At 42.7% G+C, this 26,704-nt stretch overlaps 1 protein-coding gene across 2 annotated transcripts in view; it reads left to right on the top strand.

Moving 5' to 3' along the window:
* msraa (methionine sulfoxide reductase Aa) overlaps nt 1-26,704 on the top strand; it is a 299,896-nt gene that overhangs the window by 129,132 nt on the left and 144,060 nt on the right. For both annotated transcript variants that reach the window (XM_078212951.1, XM_078212952.1), the window contains exon 3: nt 1,784-1,903. In XM_078212951.1, coding sequence (XP_078069077.1) covers nt 1,784-1,903 — 120 coding nt within the window. The remainder of the gene's footprint in view (nt 1-1,783; nt 1,904-26,704) is intronic.

Raw genomic sequence — 26,704 nt, 5'->3', positions numbered from 1 at the left:
AATACACCACAGACTTTAAAGGGGTATTTAAATATAATTTGCATGTGGCAGGCTGCAATTAGCAGACACAGCTGCCAACCCACATAACCCATAGAGGAAAAATGTAATCGTCATTTTTACAAGCTGAGAATTGGCAATATGCCTCCTTGATCTATTTACCTCTTCTGGCTGCCACAAGACTGTCTGAAAATGGGTGGTAAATGAGAGGAAAGTTCAGTTCTGCTACTGTTTGGATTAAGCTGCTACACAGCAGAACTAGTGTCCTATTTCATTGAAGCGTTCAAAATAAATTGATCTTGATTTAATGAGCAGAGAGAAATTGGTTCTCAACAGGGGGAGGGGGATTTCTCCCGTTCCGCTCACCATGGGAATTGTAGCGGGTGGGCGGGAGGGAGGGTGGACCATGCAACGGTCCATTGACTTCTGGTGGGATTCTCCGGTTTTGAAGTGAGCGTGGCCGGAAAACCCTACCCAGGATTAGAATTAATGCCACTTCGCAAAAAGCACTGAAACAGGTTGAAAAAACAAAGAGAATTCTGCAAATACTCAGGTCAGGCAACATCTTTGAAGAGATCTGAGACGTTAACTCTGTTTCTTTGCCCACAGGTACTGACGGATCTGCTGAGTATTTCCCGCATTTTCTGTTTTTATTTCAGATTTCCAGCATCCACAAAATTTACTTTTGTATTTGTGGCCTAAACAGGTTGAGCTAGATAATGGTGACTTTCTCAGTCCAATCTTCTGTTGTTATGTTATAATTTCCTATTTGTATAAGATGTCTAATAGAATGTGTTGCGTATGCGGTGTCTGTCTCTTTAAGACAGTACAACAGAAGAGAGCCAACTGACTTGAGGCACCAATAGAAACTGAGAGTGAGTGATCGCACTTACATTAACCTGGAGTCCTCTCTAAGGCAGAATCATCCAGAAACCATGTTGTAAGCATGTAAAGACTGGAGCTCTGCTGCAGGGCAGCCTGGAGTTGCAAACCTCCTGCAGCTAAGTTTCTCTTATCAATAAATCTCTTATGTTCCCAACAAGTCTGACATCTCTTGACGACACCGTAACAGGCACAATGTAACATAATGGTTTGGTTTTTATTTTGAAAAATAACCTCATTGGTTTTCTTGCAGCTGTCTAGTTGGTTAGGCTGTTTGCCCCATTTTGACCTGCTACGGAGTTTTCTATTCCCGAAAATGGAAAAGGAGTTCCAGAACAATCTTTTCAAGTACTCCCAGATTGGGTATGGTAAAGCATCCGAAACTCTTCAGAACCTCAAAAGCTCACACCCCAATCACAATATGACATTTCCTTTTCCCCACATCAGCCACCTTCAATACCTTCTCTCAATGGGATTAGCAATTAATAACACAACAGAAGCAGCTTTCTCCAGTGGACCTTTGTTTTGAAGGAACATACAAGTTTGAGACTTCTCAGATAAGATAGAATGGTGTTTGTCTGGTATAGTTCGGGCTGAATCCAAGCTGAGGCTCAACGTGTGAAATAATGATGTGTTAACCCACTGCATCACCCAGTTTTTGACCACAAGTCCACAATAGTGATGCAATTGGAAATCATGCTTTTTAAAAAGGCAAGTGGCTGCATTTTGAAAAGCAAAAACTTGAAAGAAGTACATAAAATTCAACAATTCCATAATGTCCTGATGAGCTGTTTTTGTCTTTGACTTTGATCTTGACTTATGAGAGTGTGTGTGTGTGTGTGTGTGTGTATTATATCCAGATTCAGTTAACTCATACTACCACTATGATTTTTGTTTTATTTAGGCATGGGCTGTTTCTGGGGTGCTGAGAGAAAATTTTGGGTTCAAAAAGGCGTCTATTCCACTCAGGTTGGGTACGCTGGTGGATTTACTCCAAACGCAACCTATAAGGAGGTCTGTTCAGGTATGTTTGAATTTTCCTTTGCTTTCAGGTGCTGACACAACTGGGAGTATTGAAATCAAGTTGTTATGATGATACTGTACATTTATGAAATATATTTGTCATGTCATAAGGGGTATGTTTAGAATTCCAATCTGATTTGCAGAGTGCCGATTTGTTTTGGAAAACCTTTAAATTAGTATTTGGGAGCTTAAGATAAGTACTCATTTTAGACATGGAGGCTGGAATTCGCCCAAGAAAATTCCAAGTGTCGAATTCACGTGAAATTGGGAGTAATTCACGCTGTTTATTTCAGTGGGAGTTCGGAGAAGAATCTCCCACTCTTTATGCACTGCAAAGATCACTAGCGTAAATATCATTATAATATCAGGGGGCGGGGCCTATTTCCACCCAAGAGGCCGGCAACATAGCGCTGAGTGGGCCACTGCACATGCGCCGACCTGTCAGTGCGAAGATCAGCGCATGCGCAGTGGCCCCTGTCTGCTGGCCTCCTGATTGCTGGCCAGCTCAATCGCTGGCTGGCCCTGTGATCCCTGCAACGCCGGCCCTCCGAACCCAGCCCCCAGCCGGCCCCGATCGCTGGCCTCCCTTCTTCCCCCACCAATCCCGTCCGCAGAGTGGGAGCAGGACCCACCATCCCCACTGATCATCCTCCCAGAGACCCTGCCCCCCAATAGGCCCAGATGCCTCCTGGCATTGGCACTTTGCCCCTTGGGCAGTGCCAGGGGGCCCAGGCTGGCATTGCTAAGGTGCCCAGGGGAAACCCGCCTGCTGCCCGACCCTCTGGGAAGGCCCAGATTGCCCCCTCTTCACTCAGTGGGATTGGGCCGCTAGTTCTCCGTTAGTGGGGAGCTACTGTAATCCCAGCTGGAGTGAACCATTCTGGCTGGGGTGGGGGGGAGGGGGGGGAGCAGGGGGGAGATGCTAACAGGCCTGAAGACTTCAGCCCCAGGCCCGCTAATTAAATTTAAATAATATTTAAATAACCATATAAATGGTCTTGGCGCCTCTCTGTCAATTTTCCAGCGTGGATGTGATGACGCTAGAAATCTGGCGTTGGGAGACACTATTGCGGCAGGAATGCATGCACGAACCCCACGAATCAGCCGACATGAGAATCTCCCAGCCCGCTGCGCTAAAAAACTATTGCAGCAGGATGGGAGAATTGCAGCCGGAGTGTTTATTTAAGCAAAGCTAATGCATTTGTGTTTATTTGGGTTCCCCTTGGAGGTTCAGAGTAGAATTTTGTTTAGGTTGATTGACAGGGACAGAGTCATGTGTTTAATGGAAGGTGCTAAGCTTTCAGGAAAGAAATACTGTTTTTAGTTTCATTTTTTAAAACTAGCAGAGTTGCTGCCTGGACTGCCAGAAGAAAGCAGTGACTCTCTCTCTCTCCCTCTGAAAAGACCTCTCTGAGAGCTCCAGGCTGGTGACCTAAATCACAGTACATATCTCTGTGTTGTGCTAACTAATTTTAAAGAGGGGGTTTAAGTCTATAAGAGGAATATTGATTGAATTGGAACTCATAGCGATAGGTTAGCAGTTAAGACTTGTATCCTGTCATGTTTAAGTATTGTTCAATAGGTTAGGCTAATTCATTTGTTATAGTTAAACTGTGTTGTTAAAGCTTGTTTTGATAAAAGCTTCCTAGATTGTCAGTAGAATCTCATCCTCACACAAAAAATGGTTGGGGTCTAGTCTGGCTTTAGAATGTACCCTGGGGTTTCTGATCTGGTATCCTAACTGTTCTAAAGCAAAATTTCACTCAGAGTTCACAGCTTAAATGTTACATAGATGTTTGGATACCTATCAATGATGACAAGCCAGGAATTCTATCAAGGAGTTCAGATGTTGTCTTGAACTATGAGGGCAAAACAAGGATGAGTGTACAATTTTGAAATTGCTCTTGAGTAAGTACCTTTGCAATTTATGTACTGTTATTTGTGTGTGCCAATAGATAATGCACCGCATGTGGTTTACTGCATGTCCATACTTAAAGAATCATGGTTTCACTGCAATCACTACAACCAAAGATTCATAATTTGCACGGTATTGGAGAGAGAAAACACAACATATCCCAATATGTTAAAAAGGGAAAAAAAAAGGCTTTAAATTCAGATTGCATTTTTCACAACTTCTGGAAGATTCAAAGTGCTTTGCCAGTAATAAAGTACTTTTGAAGTGTAGTCACTATTATAATGGAAATGTTCCAAATAATTTGTGCACAGTAGGATCTGATATACAACAATGTGTTAATGGCCAGACAATGTATTTTTAGGCAATGGTTCAGTGATAATTATTGTCCAGGCACTAAGAATGACTTCCCTGCTCTAATTTGGAATAATGCAGTGGAATCCTTTACATCGGACTGAGAGAACACACAGGACTTCAGTTTAACACCTCATCTGAAAGACGATACCTCAGCCAATATAGCACTCTCACAGTGCTGCACTGAAGTGTCAGCTGGGACTCTGTGGTTAAGTGTCTGGATCAGGACTACTTTCTAGCTTGGAGTTGAAAGTACTACCAATTGACCTAAGACAATGCTAATGTTTTGTTTTTGTTTAAAAATATGAGTCAGACTTTTCCGGTCATTCACGCCAGTGGGATCTTCCGGTCCCGCTGGCAGCTCCCCGTACCCACAAGTTTCCCAGCGGCAAGGTGTCCATTCAGTGAGAAACCCCATTCCTTGTTGACAATGGCAGGACCTGAAGATCCTGCCACTGGCCAATAGTGGGCTGCCTTGTGCAGAAAATCCCGCCCATGGATTATTTTCTAATTTAAATATTTTACTCTTTACTTCTCCCTGTATCACACACCTATTGATGGCTGTGAAGGTGGGTTAGTGATTTGCTCTCAGGCTTACATTTGTGGGCAAGAATGCTTCCAGTTTTTTTGCCTTCTTCGTAAAGAAGACTTGTATCATGTCATTTGTTTACTTAGTGTGTTTGGCTACATAGCTGTCCAGGAGCTTGAATTTTTTGCAGTGTTATTGCAACTCCAGCAGCTTTTCTCCCTCTACAATTGTGCCATTTAAGGATTTGCAACAAAATTTATAATTTTCCCACGATGAAATAAACTGATGAGAAAAGTTACTTATCCCCAATCATTGATAAGGACTGTCATTAATTTGGAAGCAAATATTAAAATAATATAAGGAATCTTTCCTTTGATATTTGATTTATTATTGTTACATGTATTGGTATACAGTGAAAAGTATTGTTTCTTGCGCGCTACAGACAAAGTATACCGTTCGTAGAGAAGGAAACGCGAGAGTGCAGAATGTAGTGTTACAGTCACAGCTAGCGTGTAGAGAAAGATCAATTTAGCGCAAGGTAGGTCCATTCAAAAGTCTGACAGCAGCTGGGAAGAAGCTGTTCTTGAGTTGGTTGATCCGTGACCTCAGGTTTTTGTATCTTTTTCCCGACAGAAGAAGATGGAAGAGAGTGCTGGGGTCCTTGATTATACTGGCTGCTTTTCCAAGGCAGCCGGAAGTGTAGACAGAGTCAATGGATGGGAGGCTGGTTTGGGTGATGGACTGGGCTTCGTTCCTTTGACTATGACCCTTTGTCTTGGACAGAGCAGGAGCCATACCCAGCTGTGATGCAACCAGAAAGAATGCTTTCTATGGTGCATCTGTAAAAGTTCGTGAGAGTCGTAGCAGACATCCCAAATTTCCTTAGCCTCCTGAGAAAGTAGAGGCGTTGGTGGGCCTTCTTAACTATAGTGTCGGCGTGGAGGGACAAGAACAGTTTGTTGGTGATCTGGACACCTAGAAACTTGAAGCTCTCGACCGTTTCCACTTCAGCCCCTTTGATGTGGACAGAGGCATGTCCTCCATTACGTTTCCTGAAGTCAATATAAAACACATAGGGCCCTATTTTACTATTTTGATTCTAAGTGCTGGGCTGACTTGAAACTGGGAGTGTTTCAGATCCGACTTTTAGACCCGTTCTCAGGCACCCCCATACGCACTCTGCCTGAAAAAATATCAGCAATTCCGAATCACACTGCAAAAGCCGGTTGGCGGGGCTTAATGTGCCTGAAATCCTGCAGCCGCGATCGGCACCTCCAACTGCGCATGCGTAGAAAAATAAATGATAGAATGCGGCTCCGCTGCCACATTGCTCCTGGGCCAGATAATGCCTCCCCCTGGCCCCCACCCCCGCAACCTTACTGACCCCCTTATCCCCCCACCCGCTCCGCCACCCAGACCGATCGTGGCCCCTCTCCCCCTCCCCCCTCACTGATCACAGGCAGAGTGGCAGTGGACCCCCTCCCCCACTGATCTCAAGCAGACCCCCCCCCTGCAACCCCCCCCCCCCACTGATCTCAAACAGAGCCCCCACCCTTCAAACCCTCCCCCCAACTGATCTCAAGCAGAGCCCCCCCTCCAACCACTGATCTCAAGCAGAGAGCCGTCAGACGCTCGGCATTCTCATCCTCACTAACTGGAGCGCCCGAATCGGACTTTTGTGGAGCATGTCTGTTTCGTGCCGAATCTGGATGGTTTCCTCTCTGTCTGAAAGACGTGCCGGTTTGGTGTATTGATCCGAACAGGTGCTGGAGTGTGGCGACTAAGGAAATTTCACAGTAATTTCATTGCAGCGTAATGTAAGCCTTATTTGTGACTAATAAAGGAACTTTAAACTTTACTTTAACTTTGAAATTGAAGCTGTTCAAATAGCAAGTCTCTTAAAATGAAAGCCTGCAACAAATTGAGAGGGTGTCTGAAATGTGAATATTGAATATATTTGAACAACATAAATGATAAACGAATCAGTATTTCCTGGAATGAACTGCAGGATAACCTTAAATAGCTACAGAATCAAATATTGTGACCGGTAATCAAAAATAAAAGTTGTTCGAAGGACTGGCTAATAGTTTTATTTTAGATATCTCAGTGGTCAGATTTTGTATTTAAGCTCAGTTAACAAAGGCTTTTTCTAACTCAGGTGCTTATATTCTAATAAATGCAGAGCATTTATATCACAAAGAGAACTGGATGGTGAATGTGCCAGAATGCAAATTTTTCACCTCTTTAGTTTGAATCCACTCCGGAGACTACTTTAGGAAAATTGAGTTTATACAGTTTCAGTCCGATCCTTAGTGGGTAAGAATGTAGAACTGTGCAAGTTGGCAAAGGCTTATCCAATCCCATTCAGAGACCACGTGGAGGACTAGTTTGTTAATGGAAATGGTAGTGTCCTGCTGAGAGTAGAGGTTTGTACGTCAATCGTGCTATACAGGCAGTGGGAGTGCTTGATGCCAACAGTGAGTGAAATAATGTTCTGTTCTTCAACACTCATATTTTTCACCTTGATGAGCACAGAAGTTATTAAAAAGAGATAGAAATTATTGCGCTGCATGATGTTATCAATAGTGAAGATTCATTTTCACAGGTACTTTGCCTGTTCTTCTTTGGTGTGATTGTCCCTCCATGTAAGTTTGTTTATTGCTGTTTTCTTTGCCATTTAATTATCCATGCTTTGTGGAGTATAAAGTAAATTAGTCACTCTCTGTACACTAATTTACCCTCTTTGGCAAATAATGAGAAAGCATAGGCGATCCTCTTTGGATCGGATGAAGACTGCTCCCCACAAGCCAGCTATCCTTCAACTAATATCACTAAAACAGATTCTTCGGTCATCTATTCATTCACTTTTGTGGAAGCTAACCATGATGCACAGACTGCCTGCTGTGTTTCTCTCCGATGACACTTTGAATGTACTCCATTGTCTGTAAGGCACCTTGGGATGTCCTGAGATTGTGAAAAGCTCTATAGAAATGCAAGCTTGTTTTTTCTTTGGCCATTTAGTCAGTTAGGCCGATCGTTAACCGCAAATCTGGTGAAACACAGTCGTCCTGGGATTTTCCATATTTCAACCAAACCAGTGCCGTGTCACATTTGAGGTGGACTTTTAATAAATATCACCAATTCTCTCAATATTATTCATGCATCCTATTTGATGTCAGCTGATTAGAATTAGGCCACTATAAGGATTAATTATTATCCACTGTGATGTAATTTACTTTAGCTAGTCTTGAGCAATGTGTAATATTTTAAATCTATGATTGCATCATATTATCAAGTTGACTTGAAGGTACAGTAATAAAAATGATAAATGAAAATCAAACTTCATTGAATTGATTTTATGTTTGACCTGGCACAAAACATGCCTTCCAAATGTATACACTGGTTAATAGCCTTCAACAATAAAGTTGACTAGATGAGTATTGTTCTTTATCTGTGACCTCTTTGTAGCTGTATAATTCAATTCATGCAGCTCAAGGTTTTCTGCAGCACTATTCGGTTATTTGTCATTGCGCTGATGCTGTTTCTACAGCAACCTTTTTTTTTGCTGCTGCTGCCGACTATGTTGCATTTCCAAGCTGTTTGCTCCTTGTCATGTTGAACATCTTTGTCAGTCTGCTGCAAACATCTCCCAATTTTTGCATCAATGCCACACGACTGCAGCCTGCGCTTCAGGATATGCCTGAAGTACTTCCTCTGGCTGCTTTGCGAATGCTTCCCATGTTTCAGCTCACTGTGCATACGAAAAATGCTTTTATTATTCAGTTGGTGTCCTGGGCTGCACTATAACAGCATCAAGGCAATTTCTCTCCTCTCCCACTCACCTTGGAAAACCTTTCGTCATCTGCCCAAACAATGGGTCGCCTGTCATTTGATCTGCATGATGGCTGTAAATTGGCACCAATGATACTTGTATAGCTCTTTGACGTGATGGTCTAAATTAAGAACATTGGGACCCAGAGGATGAAAGTGCTGTATGGGAGCCAAAACATTCCAGAAAGTGAAAACACAATGTACAGGGATATCTCACAGGATAAAATTCTCTTGTTTAGCTTAAAAGTGCTATTGGTTTTACCGGAAGAGTTTGGGTGTTGAAGTGATCAAAATTAATAGTTTGATTTACTTATCGCTCCTCATTTGTTAACAATGATGAAGGGATGTGGCATTTTCCATACTATTGTATGCAGCAAGAACCAAATCTGTTTGATAAACTATGTCAACATTTTTTGTCTTGATGTTGCCCTTTTAATTGTTCTCATGCAACCGCAGTGATAGCATTCTCAGCTTTCCTGAATTTCTTGTGTTTCCAGCATTCACTATGGTTATGATGCTGGAACATCAATGAGCTGGGAAAGAAATTCAGATGGTTAATTGGGCCCAGCCAAGTCACCCCAACTGAACAGCACTTCTGCAATTAATATTTTGCGATGCAAATGATGGAACTACGCAATTTATCAAACCAAGTAATGCTCATCATTTGTGATATAGCAACACTTGGGTGTAAGAAATACCAATATATTGCTATCAATTGCAAAAGAGGCATTAAATTAAACAGAAAACAAGTTAAATAATTTTAATTTTTAAAAAAACTGCCTTTATCCTTCAGTTGACATCCTAGGCCACACTATGGTATGGCAGCCTCAGGGTAATTATCTTGTCTTCCACCTGCCTGTTGTAGGTGAGCCAGTGTTGGTGGTCTCTGATCTTAGTGCCCAGCCAAATGATGATAATTACTTTGACACCAAGACCTTTTTTTTTGGTCAGGAGCACAGGCGTGGTATAGACAATTTATTACCCAGCTGAAGATTTGCTGTCATTAGTGCAAAGATGAACATTTACTATCCTCTCTCCTGGTGACACGAGGTGATTCTTTTTCATTTATTCATTCGCAGGATGTGGGCGTCACAGGCTAGGCCAGCATTTATTGGCCATCCTCAATTGTCCTTGAGGAGATTAAGATGAGCTGCTTTCTTGGACTGTTGAAGTCTATGTAGTGTAGGTACACTTGGAGTGCTGTTAGAGAGGGTTCTGTGATTTTGACCCAGTGACAGTGAAGGAACAGCAATATAATTCCAAGTTAGGATGGTGAGTGATTTGGAGGGGAACTTGCGTTCCCGTGTATCTGCTCCCCAACTCTGCCTTGGTGAGTTGCTGCAGTGCATTTTGTAGATGGTACACATTGCTACCACTTTGCATCAGTGATAGAGAGAGTGAATGTTAAGGTGGTGGATAAGGTGCCAGTCAAGCAGGCTGCCTTGTCCTGGATGGTGTTGAGCTTCTTGAGTGTTGTTGGATTCAGGCAAGTATTCCGTCACACTCTTGATTTTTGCCTTGTAGATGGTGGACAGGCTTTGGGGAGGTAAGTCACTTTTCACAGAATTGCCAGCCTCTGATCTGCTCTTGTAGCCACAGTATTTATATGGCTAGTCCAATACAGCTTCTTGTCAATGCTAACCCCAGAATATTAATAGAGGGGGGGATGCATTGATGGTAATGCTATTGAATGTTGGGATGTTGGTTAGATTCTCTCTTGTTGGAAGTGAGTTACTTGCTGCAGAATTCTAGTCAGTATGTGGGAAAGATTGAGGGGAAAATTGGAGTCGTAATGACCATTAGGCCCCGGGGGGTGGGCGGGTATTCCCATGACCGGTTCACATCTGGGTGAATCTGTTGTAAACCTGTTGGGGCATAGTTGTGACTTTAGCTGCCTCCAAAGTCTTCACGTTGGTGGTCCAGTGCAGCATTCCCAAATTTAGATGGATAACTCCCCTATTTTCTCTCCAGATGTTTAATTGCTTGAACTTTGGGTTCCTGATGCTGGAATATGCCATTCCTTAAAATCAGTAGGCGGGATCTTGAGCCCACTTTCTCTGTCTGCGGGATCGGTGACGGGTCTTAAGATCCAGCAAAGCCTGGAGATCGCGATATCCAATTTTTTTACCACCCTCAGCTGCGACGTAATCAGTATCACGCCCATAATGGGTGTGAATCTGATTTTAATACATTTGAATATTATTAACCCCCCCTCCCCCAACCATATATTCCTCTCAGGAGGGTTTTTGTACTTTGCCGACATCATTATGGGCGTGATACTGATTATGTCACCAGCGAGGGATGGTAAAATATTGAATATCGCGATCTCCGGGCATTGGTGGATCTTAAGACCTGTCACCAATCCCGCGGACAGAGAAAGTGGGCTCAAGATCCCGCCTACTGATTTTAAGGAATGGCATATTCCAGCATCAGGAACCCAACGTTCAAGCAACTAAACATCTGGAGAGAAAATAGGGGAGTTATCCATCTAAATTTGGGAATGCTGCACTGGACCACCACCCTGAAGACTTTGGAGGCAGCTAAAGTCACAACTATGCCCCAACACGTTTACAACAGGTTCACCCAGATGTGAACCGGTCATGGGAATACCCCCCAGCTCTCCACCCCCCGGGGCCTAATGGTAAGTATAGCCCCAGGGAGAATGAGACATGGCCAGGCAGTGCCCCGTTAATGCCCCCAGCACAGGTTGGCACTGCCAGGTTCAACCTGGAAGTGCCAACATGTGCCAGGGCGGACCCTAATGGGAGCCTCATGGGGGAAGGAGGGAGACTCATTTATTTGTGGCGGTGGGTGTAGGGGGGAGCGGATATGGGAGCTGGAGATGCCGGTGATGGCTGTTTGGGTGGGAGATTGGGGAAGGGGTCTGATGCCAGTTTTGATTGGGGGAGAAAATATGCCAGCACCCGATTGTGGGGTGGGGGGGAATGCCGGCTATGATTGCAAGAGAGGAGCCCCTGAGACCTCCATTGTGGAGTAGGGGGTTGAGTTTTCGTTGCTCTGATCCTTTACAAAAGTTGCCCTGATCTCAGTGCAGCTGGGCTTTGACAGCTTGTTCAGGCCCCGCCCCTCTACATAATGGTGTGAAATACATCCAACTGTTTTTTTTTGACAGTGTCAGGAGATCTGGAGAGAAAATGAGAAAACTAGCCTGTTTCTCCGGAGAGAAACACGCCGGTTCTCAGTCAGACTCTGACAATTTGCCAAGTTCTGGTATGATCCCCCCCAATGTTTTTCTACATTAAAAGTGCAATATCAATGCACTAATCATGTGATTTTGTTTCAAACTAAAAATTAAGTGATTTTTGCCACATTGATGCCAGAATGTAATGCTGGCAGGGAACTTACTTCATTATTGGTCTGTAAGGAGGAAACATTGAAACAGGCTGTGAAAAACTGAACTAATAATAAAAATATGTTGAAATATAAGATCCTGTCCATCCAAGTGATTAATTAAAAGATTTACGTCAAATATATTAGCAGGGAGCTGAAATAAACTGGTGCACTCACTGTTCACTCTTGCTAAAAATCAACCAAAGGAAAAGCACAAACATTTCTCAAAAAAATCTGCTTCATGAGAAAAGGAACTACTGTTAAACCCTGAAATGTTTTTCAAAATCTTTTTAAGTAGTGATTTCACAAATTAAAAATTCAGCAGTTTTATGAAAATTTACAAATCATGCCCCATCCATCTTTAAAAGCCATCAACAACCTTCCCCACAGATAGGTTCTTTCTTCCTGCGACTCCATTCCTTGAGCACTGATATTTGAGTTAGGGCCTAGGTTTACAATGCTTTCCACATTTCTGTACATGTACAACTTAGAATACCACATCTTTTACTGTTGCTCAGAAGCATCACATGCTCCATCTCTTGTATTTGTAGTGTTTACATTCAATATGAAATGATGTCCAAGTTCATTCCCTTCTCACAACTCTATTCCCAAATATACAAGATGTGGAGATGCCAGCGTTGGACTGGGGTGGGCACAGTAAGAAGTGTCACAACACCAGGTTAAAGTCAGGTGATGAAGGAGCAGCGCTCCGAAAGCTCATGCGACCAAATAAACCTGGTGTTCTAATACTTTCTACTGTTCCCAAATATACAAGTTATTGTCTTTGTCTTCACAATAACAAGTCAATGTACTTTAAAGTCATTTATTATCTGAAGCGTATTGGGATCTCTCTTCGATTGTAATCATATTGGAGATTGGAGAGTGGCAAATGTTGTGCCTTTGTTTAAAAAGGACTGCAGGGAAAAGCCTGGGAACTACAGCCACGTCTGTGGTGGGTAAATTGTTGGAAGGTATTTTGAGAGACAGGATCTACAGGCATTTAGATATGCAAGGACTGATTAGGGACAGTCAACATGGCTTTGTGAGTGGAAAATCATGCCTCACAAATTTAATAGAGTTTTTTGAAGGGGTAACCAAGAAGGTAGATGAGGGCAGTGCAGTTGATGTTGTCTGCATGGACTTTAGCAAGGCCTTTGACAAGGTACCGCATGATAGGTTGTTGCATAAAGTTAAATCTCATGGGATACAGGGTGAGGTATCTAAATGGATACAAAATTGGCTTCTTGACAGAAGCCAGAGGGTGGTTGTAGAGAGTTGTTTTTCAAACTGGACGCCTGTGACCAGCGGTGTGCCTCAGGGATCAGTGCTGGGCCCACTGTTATTTGTCATTTATATTAATAATTTGGATGAGAATATAGGGGGCATGGTTAGTAAGTTTGCAGATGACACCAAGATTGGTGGCATAGTGGACCGTGAAGAAAGTTATCTCGGATTGCAACGGGATCTTGATCAATTGGGCCAGTGGGCTGACGAATGGCAGATGGAGTTTAATTTAGACAAATGCGAGGTGATGCATTTTGGTAGATTGAACCAGGGCAGGACTTGCTCAGTTAATGGTAGTGCATTGGGGAGAGTTACAGAACAAAGAGATCTAGGGGTACATGTACATAGCTCCTTGAAAGTGGAGTCATAGGTGGACAGAGTGTTGAAGAAGGCATTCAGCATGCTTGATTTCATCGGTCAGAACGTTGAATACAGGAGTTGGGACGTCTTGTTGAAGTTGTACAAGACATTGGTAAGGCCACACTTGGAATACTGTGTGCAATTCTGGTCACCCTATTATAGAAAGGATATTATTAAACTAGAAAGAGTGCAGAAAAGATTTACTAGGATGCTACCGGGACTTGATGGATTGAGTTATAAGGAGAGGCTAGATAGACTGGGACTTATCTCTCTGGACCATACAAGGCTGAGGGGTGATCTTATCGAGGTCTATAAAATAATGAGGGGCATAGACAAGGTAGATAGTCAATATCTTTTCCCAAAGGTAGGGGAGTCGAAAACTAGAGGGCAGAGGTTTAAGGTGAGAGGGGAGAGATACAAAAGTGTCTAAAGGGGAAATTTTTTCACACAGAGGGTGGTGAGTGTCTGGAACAAGCTGCCAAAGGTAGTAGTAGAGGCAGGTACAATTTTATCTTTTAAAAAACATTTAGATAGTTACATGGGTACGATGGGTATAGAGGGATATGGGCCAAATGCGGGCAATTGGGATTAGCTTAGGGGTTTTAAAAAAGAGGGTGGCATGGACAAGTTGGGCCGAAGGGCCTGTTTCCATGCTGTAAACCTCTATGACTCTATATGTTATGTAAATGCATATCTTTCTTTGTGTGTTCAGCACCACAAGCAGATTAGGTGCACAGATTTACTTAGGTAACTGTGTTGTGTTCACAAAACATTTATTTGTGTCACGTTAGTGTGTGGGGGGGCACAACTTTATGTATACTACAGTAGGTGAGCTGTCTGCTGTTTACTAATGTGCTTCAGTTTTAACATGCTTAAAATGAGTGACGCCCTGGGACGTACACTAGTTTTGCTACATTTAAAATGCTTTTGCCTGGTGCTGAGCAGGATAAACCCCCGGGTGTTGTGACTCCGGTACTATCATGAAAGAGAGGCCAGAATGTTGTGAGTCAGGATTAAATAGTTAAAATCAAACAAGAAACTGTCTTGCATACAAAGACGGGACAGTTGGGTGAGGTTTTCTGCAAATCTTGTGGAAGTAATTTGTTTTCCTTTTAAACAGTTACCCGGTTACAAAATTGGTACATATTCACACCACTAGGAAGTTGGGGTAATATGATCTTACCCAGTTTGACCTTTTTATTGAATTGACACCAGTGAAGTTGCTCCTTGTGTTTTAAACACTGATATTTGCTCGGTAGGAAATTACAAAAATAGGAAAGACATTGGGCACTGGATCAACATATCGAATTTTGTGTTAAACATTTTTGATTATTAATGATGCACAGCTCATACTTCTGCATTGTCCCACATTTTGCGGTTTGTCACACATCATTGCCTTTTCCAGAACTGACTGATTCAGGTCAGATTAACAGACATTTCATCTTATTGGAACACAGGGCGATAAACAAATCTTAAAAAGGGAGGTGGGGTGGGGGGGAGAAAGGGTTCTCTCTCTCATTTTTTTTAAAGTTGCTCGTTTTGAGTGTTAGTCCTTAGCTTAGAGCATCAGTACAGTGGAAAGGACATTAATTTCACACAATTATCAATTAAATTCCATTGATTACTGACACTCGCATTTGCTGACTGGCCTTTGTGATATTGATTTATAGCAGCTAACCCTGGGTGGAAACCGTGACACCAGGTGCCGTCTCTTCTGTTGGTGCGTTGGTGCTCTAGCCTGCAGTCAGTACATCCCAGGGCTCAAAATAAACGTGGAACGGAGAGGGCATGCACTTGGTGTACAGGGTTACCATAACTAGGGTAAAGTTAGCTCTTCCAAAGCCTAAGGGGGCTACTTAATTTTCCAGCAGTTGATGGGGGGTGGGAGTCAGCAGGAACATGGGATCACAGACTTTCTGATGCCTCTGTTTAAGCTTAGCTGGCTGAAGTCACAGACAGAAAAATGTAGGCCTTTGGGCATTGATGACAGGAAACCCCATAAGAAGGACTTCCAAGCTTCAGGAAAGAGGTGGACTCTGCATAATTTTTTTGGCTGTTGGATTTCCCCCATGACCCATTCCTCCCCTTCACCCGCAGCCTCCTCATGATGTGGGGATAGAGACACTTCGATTGCTTCACCATCGGCTCCTTTCACTTTCAGCGGCATCAAGTCATTATTGCCTTTTTGAGTTCTTTACCCTATGGCCCAGGTATGACCCACAGCATTACAACCTCCTCCATGGATAGAGCCAGGAGGCTGGTGCTGAATCCACCCCAGCTGGAATGGGGATTGAACCTTCTATTGTTGGTGCTAATCTGATCCACATCAGCCATTCAACCAACGAAGGCAAATGCTCCACTAAGGAGTCCAAGTTGCTGTGGCAACATATGGGCTCCAATTTTTTGACTTCAAATGGAAGAGTCTGTCCCACTCCTATTGCCTGCCATCGCCGTATCCTGGAAGGATGTACAAGTTGGTTGACCGTATTATGAACGCACATTCCTTGGCCATCAAGTTCTGGGGTGGGACTCAAACCCAGAACTTCTGGCTCAGAGACAGTGATGCTACCCACTCCACCGCAAGACCTTCTTCAACAATCTTACTTCATTACAAAATAATGTAACATATAGCTACTGTGCTTTCTGGAGACTCTGTGCTGTATTACAGGGCTAGACACAATTTATTAAGGCACAACGTGGAACTTGAGAGTGCCTATTGTTTGCTCAGTAATGCTTCTTGTACCATAGTTGTGCAGATCTCATTATATTTGTTGTCTCACTCTGTCTGTGAAAGGCTTATTGATATCATTAGCCCTTTGTGCAGAGAAAAGTCCCAATCACTAAGCAACCATCCTGATATATTGCTTGGAGTCATGAGGCCCGTATGGCAGGTTATTACAGATTTTCTTTGCCCACATCCTGTGAATGAAGAAATGCTAACAAGACCAGAATTTACTGCTGATCCTGAAGTGCCCTTGAGAAGGTGGTGATGAGTTCCTTTCTTGAATCACTACAGTCTGTGTGGTGCAGGCACACCCAGGGTGTTGTTAGGAAGGGTTCAAGGATTTAGACCTAGCGACAATGAAGGAACAACAATATAGTTTCAAATCAGGGTAGTGCGTTTGTTGGAGGGAAACGTGCAGGCTGTGATGTTCTCATGCTTCTGCTGCCCTTTGTTCTTCGAGGTAGCAGAGGAAGTGCTTCTGGAAGGTGCTGTTGAAGGAGCTTTGACATGTTTTTGCAGTGCATCCTGTAGCTGGTAGACATGGTTATCACTGTGCACCAGTGATGGAGGGAGTGAATGATTAAGTGGTGGATAGAGTGCCAATCAAGAGGGCTACTTTGCCCTGGAAGGTGTCGAGCTTCTTTAGTGATGTTGCAGCCCCACTCATCCACACAAATGGAGAGTATTACATTACACTCCTGACTTGTGCCTTGTAGATGGTGGACAGGCTTTGGGGGGTTAGGAGGTGAGTTACTTGCAAATGAATTCCTAGCCTCTGACCTACTCTTGTAACCACTATTTATATGGTTAGTCCAGATCTGTTTCTGGTAAATGTTTACCCCTCAAAATATTGATAGTGGAGAGTTCAGTGATGGTAATGCATTGAATGTCAAATGGGGACGGCGATGGTAATGCCAATGAATATCAAAGGAGAAATGTTTAGATTCTCTCTTGTTGGAGATAGTAATTTCTTGGCACTTGGATGATGGGGATTAGTCACTACTTATCAACCCAAGCCTGAATACTGTTCACAGCTTGCTGCATGCTGGCACAGATTGTTCAGTTTCTGAGGAGTCATGAATGGAGTCAATTTTGAGGATTCCCAGGGTCACTGCCTTCTGACTGTACATCACTGTGCTGCTATCACCTCTGGTGGATTTGTCCTGCCAGTAAACATCCTCACTTTTGAGTTCAGGATGTTTGGAAGGTCATTGTTGAAGCAGTTAAAGTTGGTTGGGCCTAGGAAACTACCCTGAGGAATATCTATAATGATGCCCTGGGGCTGAGGTGATTGGTCTCCAACAACAACACCTTCCTTTGTTCTAGGTATGACTAGCGAGTGGAAAGTTTGCCCCTTATTGCCCATTGATCAATTTTGTTAGAGCTCCTTGATGCTATTCTTGGTCGGAGACTGCCTTGATGTCAAGGGCACTCGCTCTCTCCTCATTTCTGGAGTTCTGCTTTTTTGACCAAGGCTGTAGTGAGGTTTGGAGCCAAACAGTCTTGGCAGAAACAAACTGAACATTGATGAGCAAATTATTGGTAAGTGCCACTGAATGGCACTGTCAATGACATCTTCCATCATTTTGCTGCTTACGGAGAGTTGACAGATGGGGTGTTAATTAACTGGATTGGATTTGTCCTCTCTTTTGTGGACAATTTTCCACATTGCTGGATGGATGCCAGTGTTGTATCTGTACTGGAACATTTTGGCTAGGGGCACAACAAGTTTGCAGCACAAGTCTTCAAAACTATTGCCAGATGTCATCGAGGTCCATAGCCATTGTTGTATCTGGTGCCATTTCTTGATATCATGTGGACTGAGTTGAATTGGCTGAAGGCTGGTATTTGTGATGCTGTGGACCTCGGGATGAGGCTGAGATGGATCATACACTCAGAACCTCTGGATGGAGATGTTTTAAAAAAGCTACAGCCTTATATTTACACTGAGGATGGGGATATTTGTGGCATCTCCACCTCTGGTTCGTTGTTTAACATCTGGATGTGGCAACTGCAATGATTTGATCTGACTAACTGGCTATGGGGCCACTTAGCTCTGTCTTTCACATGCTGCTTCCACTGTTTGGCATGCAAGTAGTCCTCTGTTTTTTCATCAGTTTGGCCCCTCATTTTTATGTATGGCTGAGCCTACTCCTGGCATGCTGTCCTGTACTCTGCATTGAATCAGGGTTGATCCCCTGGCTTGATGGTAGTGGTAGAGTGAGGGGATATTTTGGGCCATAAGGTTACAGAGTGTGGTTGAGTTCAATTCTGCTGCTGATGATGGTCCACAGCACTTCATGGATGTCCAGTCTTGAGTTGCTAAATCTGTTTGAAATCTATCCAATTTAGTTTGGTGCTAGTGCTGCACAACATGATGGCGGATAACCTCAATGTGAAGACGGGACTTCGCTTCCACAAGGACTGTGCGGTAGTCACTCCTAGCAATTCATTTATTGTCAGATTCATTTCAACAGGTAGATTGATGAGAATGAGATCAAGTATGGTTTTTCCTGACATTGGTTCTCTCACCAATGTGGGATATGACTTCAAGGGGTCCTCAGAGTTAGTTTTGAGGATTTCCAAGGTCACTGCTGTTGGCTGAGAGATATGATTTTTATGAGTATGATTATGTTAGGCGATAGCTCAAATTGTCTGTGGGTATCTCTTCCAATCTTGCTATACATCCTTGGATGTTAGTAAGGATGATTTTTGCAGCATCTACTGGCTGGATGTGATGAATATGTCATGACAGCTTCCTGATTATTGAGCATTGTAATGCAGGATAAACTGGTTGGCATTATACACTAATTGCACATACAATTAGTATTGCTGAAAAGAGAGACATTGCTGAGGCTTTCCATCTTGCACTCATCAGGATAAATACAAAAATTCCAAATTTCAAACAGTCACAACAATTTATACTACAGGAGAAAAGGCATTGATTGGTTGTACTTTGTGGATCCGGCATTCCCCCGCTCTACCCAAATTAAATAATACTCTGCAGTTGAATCAGCTTTTGTTTACTGATATTTTCATCTTGAATTTATAGGACCAGGTTACTCAAACTCTGGACTTGCCTGATTCTGGGATCCATGAGTCTCCTTCTGCTTCCTCATTGGCAGCTCCCACCCACAGCAATTTTGGCTCCCCTGGGACTGATGCATCTGCCAGTCAATTGGATTGCAGTGAAGGGCAGATGTCCCACAGGCTGCCCACTTAGCCCATCCATAGTGCATTATGGCTGTGAGGAGCACCAGCGTGGAGCGTGTCAGCTCCATGCTAACCCAGGTCAGCTCCACCTTGACCCAGCTTCTAGGGAAGGGTCAGTTGTCGTCCTCCGCGGCCATCGCCACCCTTACATCCCAGAAATTAGTAAGTGAGTTAACAAGACCTGCTGGAGTTTGAGTAATGTGGTCCTACAAATTCAAGATGGAAATATCAGTAAACAAAAGCTGACTCAAATGCAGAGTATTATTTAATTTGAATCATTTATTTCTCCGGCCTGTAATCAGGGAAGCTTGCAATATTGTATTGGGCTGAACTTGGTGAATGAATATGACTTTAAATGGTTGTTAAACTGCCTGTGCACCATAACTGGCAGCCACCAAAACATAATTACTTCTGATATCTTGATCTCTAATAGAGTGTTCATCATTTATCGCTCCCCCAGTAACAGGAAGTCCTAATTGAGAACTCACATAAAACGGCAGTCAACAACTTGGTTCCTTTTATACATGTTCTTTTTCAATGGTTCCCAAGACAACACATTGCCAGAATGCCGTTAGCTTTTGCACTGACAATAACTTCACTCCCTTCTGGCAGGTGTTGCCTGCTTCTGTGTTCTGTTGCACCTAAAGCTGAAAGGAGGATATGCTTTAGTATTAAAATAGACGCTGTATAACTGACAGGAAAGTACTGGTGGTATTGTAGATTTATATCTATCCTCTAAGATTGTACAAGATATGTGTCATCAATTATAATTAAAATAAAAAGATGTTTTTCTTCTCGGTAAAATAAGCATCATTGTGCACCTAGATTGCTTTCCCAAAGGTTGTAAAGGCTGAGTGGAGGATTTCATTGTAATGTGTTATCTTTGTTCAGATTTAGGCGTTTATCCATAAGACAGAGGGGCAACACTATTGTGCAAGATCCAACATGGTAATCAAAATTCAAATGGAAAATTGGAGGATTGTTTGGGAAAATATATTACATGCCTAAACCATTTTAATCTGCATTTATGTACAATAAGGTTATCTAATTATGCAGCCAATAAGATGGTGTTTAACACAGTACATTCCAAAATCCGTTTTAATATATGTTCAGCAATATACTTCATCTATTATTTTTAATGATGGAACAACCTTGCTGTTGTGATGACACCGGAGGAATAATTTGCAGCTTGATTGCATTTGAAGATATTAGAATGAAAGTTAAACATAAAAGCTGCATTTTTAAAAATGCAATATAGATAGTTCTTTAAATGTCAGTGACTAAATGTAATAGTCAAAACTTTCTAAGAACATTGTCATTTGTCTTATTAGAAATACTGTAGATCAGGCAGAACCTGATCTAATATCGTAAAACATTGAAGAACAGTAGACCATTTAGTCTATCAACACATTCCTCACATAGCCCATTTACAATTCATGCTTTCACTAATTCTAACCTATTCTGTTAATCTGCAGAGATTGTGTTTTACAGTAATTAAATTAACTCTGAGGATGTAGACGTTTTTTTACCAATATTTTGGGGCCATTGTACAATTTCTCTGGGAAAAAGAAAAAGTATTGGGTTTACCTATGACATGAGAAAACAAGTAGTTACATTGAGAGTTCAGTAGGACATAAGCTTGTTGCAGCTGATGCTGCAGATAGGTATTCTCCATAGGGTAAGATTTGCAATCTTGCATTCCCAGTTGGCAATTGTATGCATCTGGCACACAGATGAAGTGATAAAATTAAAGCAGTATAGCACTGATTGTCCAACATCCTTCATTCGGAGCTCCCTGGAAATGTTGTACGCTGAATGTAATCTTATCCTCCATTCTATCATTTGTATTGCAGGGAAAAATTAAAATATGAAAGACTGGATTTGTTGTAGATTGGACCTGAAGAGGGATGAGAACATTGAAGGAAAAGGTGCTTTCCCAGTTAATTTTAACACTAAGAAAGTTATCAGAAATCAAAAGCCCTAATCTTAATTGAGCTGCCTGGTGAGAACAGGGCACCCCATTTAGCCTCATCCAATTTTCTGCTCTATTTAAGTCAATGATGCTTTAAGTTGGGCATTCAAATGTAATCAAACCATTTTTGCGAGGTGAGGCTTTTGATTTGGGCTTTTGACTTTGAAATCTTTTTTGGGCATTTTCATTGACTAGTCGCCTTTTAGCATTATGTACACAGTTGGACAGAGGTAGGTGGTGAATGAAAAGGTCCATGGAGCCAATCTTTAGCACTGCTGTCTCACAGCACCAGGGACCTGAGTTCAATTCGGCCTTGGGTGACTGTGTGGAGTTTGCACATTATCCCCGTGTCTATGTGGATTTCCTCTGGGTGCTCCAGTTTCTACCCACAGTCCAAAACTGTGCATGTTAGCTGGATTTGCCATGCTAAATTGCCCCTTAGTATCTCAAGATGTGTAGGTTAGGGGGATTAGCTGAGCAAATATGTGGGGTTACAGGGATAGGCCTGGGTTGGACGCTCTGTCGGAGAGTCAGTTTGATGGTGCCGAATGGACTCCTGCACTGCAGGAATTCTATTCTACGATTACAAGTTTTCCCCTCTATAACTGCAACATGCAATGGTTACTTCATTCCAGGGATTTTGACTCCACTATTTAGTCCTGCAAATATGGCTGTTGTATTTTCTATATATCAAGAAAAACTATAACCACTGTAAAAATACATTGTCATTGGTTCTGTTCACTTTATGACCAAGACAATTTTTTTATTTAACTTGACCTTGATAATAGTGCTTTCTTTAATTTAGTCTTGTTGCATAAGGACTTAAAAGCAGCTGCATTCAGATTCCTGTTCCCAACATAATGTTGTGAGGAAAATTAGTTGGTTTCTGAATAGATAGCTTGAGCTATAGAACTCAAATACAAACAGTCCTGGTTCAGGGATAGCACAACGTTATGGAAGCCAAGATCGCTAGAGAAAGAAGGGAAGAAAAGATTAAAAGAATCAAATTCGAATTACAATTCTGTTTATTCAATCTATTGGTAGCTTGGAACCAAAACTGTGGATAATAAGTCAAGGAAAATCTTGTGAGGGCACCTGATATAACCTGTAGCTGAAATGAAATCAAAAAAAATTCTTTGTTCAACCATGGCAGCCTCTGGACCCTTTACTACTTCCCTGAATGGAGGCCCAAGCATTCTCCATCAATCATCACTATCACCTATCTGGCTGAACATGTTATTACACTGAGCTTCTTCTTTGACTGATCTATGTTCCTTTATGTAAATGTTGTTGCTTGGAGCCTTTTCCTGTAAGTTTGCTCTTTCACTCTGTTGTTCTGTCCCCAATCTGTTCTGATGACGCCACCTTCCACATTAGTATTTCTGATATGCCCTTTTTTTCCCTCCACCATAGTTGGCAGGGCCCTTGACCCTGTCCATGCCATTTTCATCATTTCCCCTGTCACCCCTTCCCCTCTCTCCCGGAACATAATAAAGTTCCCCTTGTTTTCACTTTCCACCCATAGCAGTTTCCACATTCAATAGTTAATCCACTATTTCTGCCACCTTCAGTGTGATACTGCCATGATAGCCAGCTTCCCCTTCCCTTCCCACTCAACATTTGGGGGATGCGGTGGCACAGTGGTGTTGCTTGACTAGTAATCCGGAGACCCTGGGTAATGCTCTTGGGACTGGGGTTCGAATCCTAACACAAAAACTCAATAAAATATCTGGTCTTGAAACCACTGTCGATTGTTGTAAAAATGCATCTAGATCTCTAATGTCCCTCAGGGAAGGAAATCTGCACAACCAGGTAAGGACAGCAGATTTCCTACTAGCAGATTTCCTTCCCTTAAAGACGTCTAGCCTACATGTGACTCCAGACCCACAACAATGTGGTTGTCTCTTAAATGCCCTCTGAAATGGTCTAGCAAGTCATTGAGTTGTATTCAACTGCTACAAATAGAAAAAAATGAATGAAACCAGATGGACCATCCTGGGCATGGGGGAAAATCAACGGCACATCCAGTCCTGTCAACCAGCAAAGTCCTCCTTGCTAACATCTGGGGACCTGTGCCAACTTGAGAGAGCTGTCTCACGGATAAGTTAACCAACAGCCTGATGTAGTCATACTCACAGAATCATACCTAACAGGTAATTTTCCAGATACCAATTACACCATTCCTGGGTATGTCCTGTGTCACCAGCAGGACAGATCCAGCAGAGGTTGCGGCACAGTGATATATATATTCAGAAGGGGTTGACCTGGGAGTCCTGAACTTCGATTCTAGACCCCTTGAATTCTCATGGCACTAGTTTAAACATGGGCAAGGAAACCTTCTGCTGATTGCCATGTACGCTGATGAATCTGTACCCTCATGTTGAACACTACTGGAGGAAGCAGTGAGGGTACAAGGGAGCAGAATGTACTCTGGGTAGGGGACTTCAAGGTCCATCAACAAAAGTAGTTTGGTAGTACCACCTAAAGGACATAGCTGCTAGACTGGGACTGTGCCAGGTGCTGAGGGAACCACCAAGAGGGGAAAACGTACTTGACTTCATCCTCACCAATCTGCCTGCCACAGATGCATATGTCTATGACAGTATTATTAAGTGTGACCACTGTAAGTCTTTGTAAAGACGAAATCCCGTCTTCACACTGATGATTCCCTCCATTGTGTTGTGTGGTGCTATCACCATGCTTAATAGAATAGACTTCAAACAGATCTAGAGACTGAAGACTGGGCATCCATGAAGCCCTGTGAGCCATCAACAACCACAGAATTGTACTCAAACACAATCTGTAACCTCATGGCGTGGCATATCCCCCCTCTAATGTTACCACGAGGCCAGCGGATCGACCCTGGTTCAATGAAGAATGCAGGAGGGCATGACAGGAGCAACAACAGCATACCAAAAATTGAGGTGTCAACCTGGTGAAGTTGCAACAGAGGACCACTTGCGTGCTAAACAGAACAAGTAGAAAGTGATAGACAGAACTAAGCGATCCCACAACCTACAGATCAGACCTAAGCTCTGCAGCCCTGCCACATCCTGTCATGAATGGTGGTGGGCAATTAAACAGCTCATTTGCTCCACAAATATCTTCATCCTCAATGATGGAGGAGTCCAACACATCAGTGCAAATGATAAGGCTGAAGCATTTGCAACAATCTTCAGCCAGATATGCCAAGTGGATGATCCATCTTGGCCTTCTCCATACATAACAGGAAAAGCAAGAGTCCCTGGGGAACTCCACTACACTACAAACCTTCCTCTAGCCCAATAAATATCCATTGACCATTACCCACTGCTTCCTATCATTCAGCCAATTTTGTATCCATATTGCTCCTTTCATTCCATGAGCTATCAGTTTTCTTACAAGTCTGTTGTGCGGCACTGTATCAAATGCCTTTGTAATGCCGATGCACACTGCAGCATAAGCTTTACTCTCATTGACCCTTTCTGTTTTCTTCTCAAAAAAAATCCAGCAATTTCCCCTTTAGAAATCAATGCTGCCTCTTCCTAAGCAAGCTACATTTTTCCATGTGACTATTAATTTTACCCTGAATAATCATTTCTTGATGCTTCCCCATCACTGCTGTTAAACTGACTGGTCTGTAATTGCTGGGCTTACCTTTACAACATGTTTTAAACAAGGGTGTAACATTTACAATTCTCCCGTACTCTGACACCTCCCCTGAGTCTAAGGAAGACTGAAAGATTGCAGTCAGTGTCCCTGCAATTTCTACTCTCACTTCCTTCAGTATCATTGGATGTATCTCACTTGGTCCCAGTGCCTTTGTCAGCTTTTAAGTACCGACAGTCTATCCAATATGTAATCCTTATCCATTTTGAATATTTCTTGTGACAGAGTTTCCTCCTCTGTCACTTGCCTCAGAAATGACCTGCCTCAGAAATGACCTATCTTCCAGGTTACTAGTGATTACTAAAGGGAGCTGTGGACGGCTTTGTGGCTGGTCTTCGTGCACCTGCTGGTGGTCAGCTTGGTCTTCATCTGAGGTCCAAAGTATAACCGTGTAAGTAGCATCCATGCTGCTTTACACTTTGAAGGTCTGGTCTAAGCTCCTGAATCTCCAAATTGTAGATAACACGTTCAAAATATACTAAGTACCATCTCAGTACAAGTGCAATGGCGGGGGTGGAGAAGGCAGTTCAGTACTTATTCACGCATATTCCTGTCATGATGTCAAAATCCTCGATTGCAACCTTGCGTTTCACTGGTGAGTTCAGAAAGTCTGAGAAACCAGGACAGTGAGGAGGATGGGAGCTTATTGGCACACAGCCTATTGTGCTTGAGTGACCTGTGAAAGTCAGAGGTTTGGAGTCCATTTTCTCGATGCCCTCATTCTCCCATATTAAAATTCCCCCTATGAATCCATATGTTCCAGAAAGGTTACTTTAATCTCTGGGAAGTTCATTCTACCTAAGGTTTTAAGTTAGTGACACAAAAAGGGCAAAGCAAGAGGAAAGATCAGGTCAGTTTGTAGAATGGCTGGATGGGTGGACTACATCAAAAGTTGGATGGAGGGAGGAATGTCAGTGGTGCACAGAATTGCATTATACAGAGAGACCTTCCCAGGGCCCCTCATAGCTAACTGTGGATGACAGAGGGTTTTAAGCATTGTGCTATTAGTTTCTAACTGTATCTTATTAGCTCTGTGTATTAACTTGTTGGTATTTTCTGTAAACATGATGGTCTGCTAATGCGGCAATTGTCGCCTTCTAGGGTCCAGAATATATGGTAGGCATCCCATGCGATCTCCAGTACAACAAATTACAGTTAAGTGGTAATTATAAGCCAGTCATAGCATGCAAAAAAAGTGCTGGTTTCAATTATGAATTCAGAGTAATATACAGCACAAAAGGAGGCCATTTGGCCCATGGTGAGTGCTCCAGCTCTTTGGAAAAGTTATCCAATTAGTGCCACTCCCCTGCTCTTTCCTCAAAGGCTTGAAAAGGAATTTTCCAGTATTTGTGCAATTCCTTTTTGAAAGTTACTGTTGAATCTGTTTCCATCACTCTTGCAGGGAGAGCACCTTTTGCATATGAGAACGAGAAACTTTATTTTTATGGGTTGATAGAAGTGTTGGGAGAAGTTGCTGTAAGACATTATCTTTTAGTTTCGTTTATTTTTTTTGTGTCACAAGTAGGCTTACATTAACACTGCAAAGAAGTTACTGTGGAAATCCCCTAGTCGCCACACTCCGGAGCCTGTTCGGGTACACTGAAGGAGAATTTAGCATAGCCA

This window comes from Mustelus asterias, chromosome 5, assembly GCF_964213995.1.
Source record: "Mustelus asterias chromosome 5, sMusAst1.hap1.1, whole genome shotgun sequence".
Lineage (NCBI taxonomy): Eukaryota > Metazoa > Chordata > Chondrichthyes > Carcharhiniformes > Triakidae > Mustelus > Mustelus asterias.
Note: the sequence above shows the minus strand (reverse complement) of the source record. Positions and strands in the feature narration are given on the sequence as shown.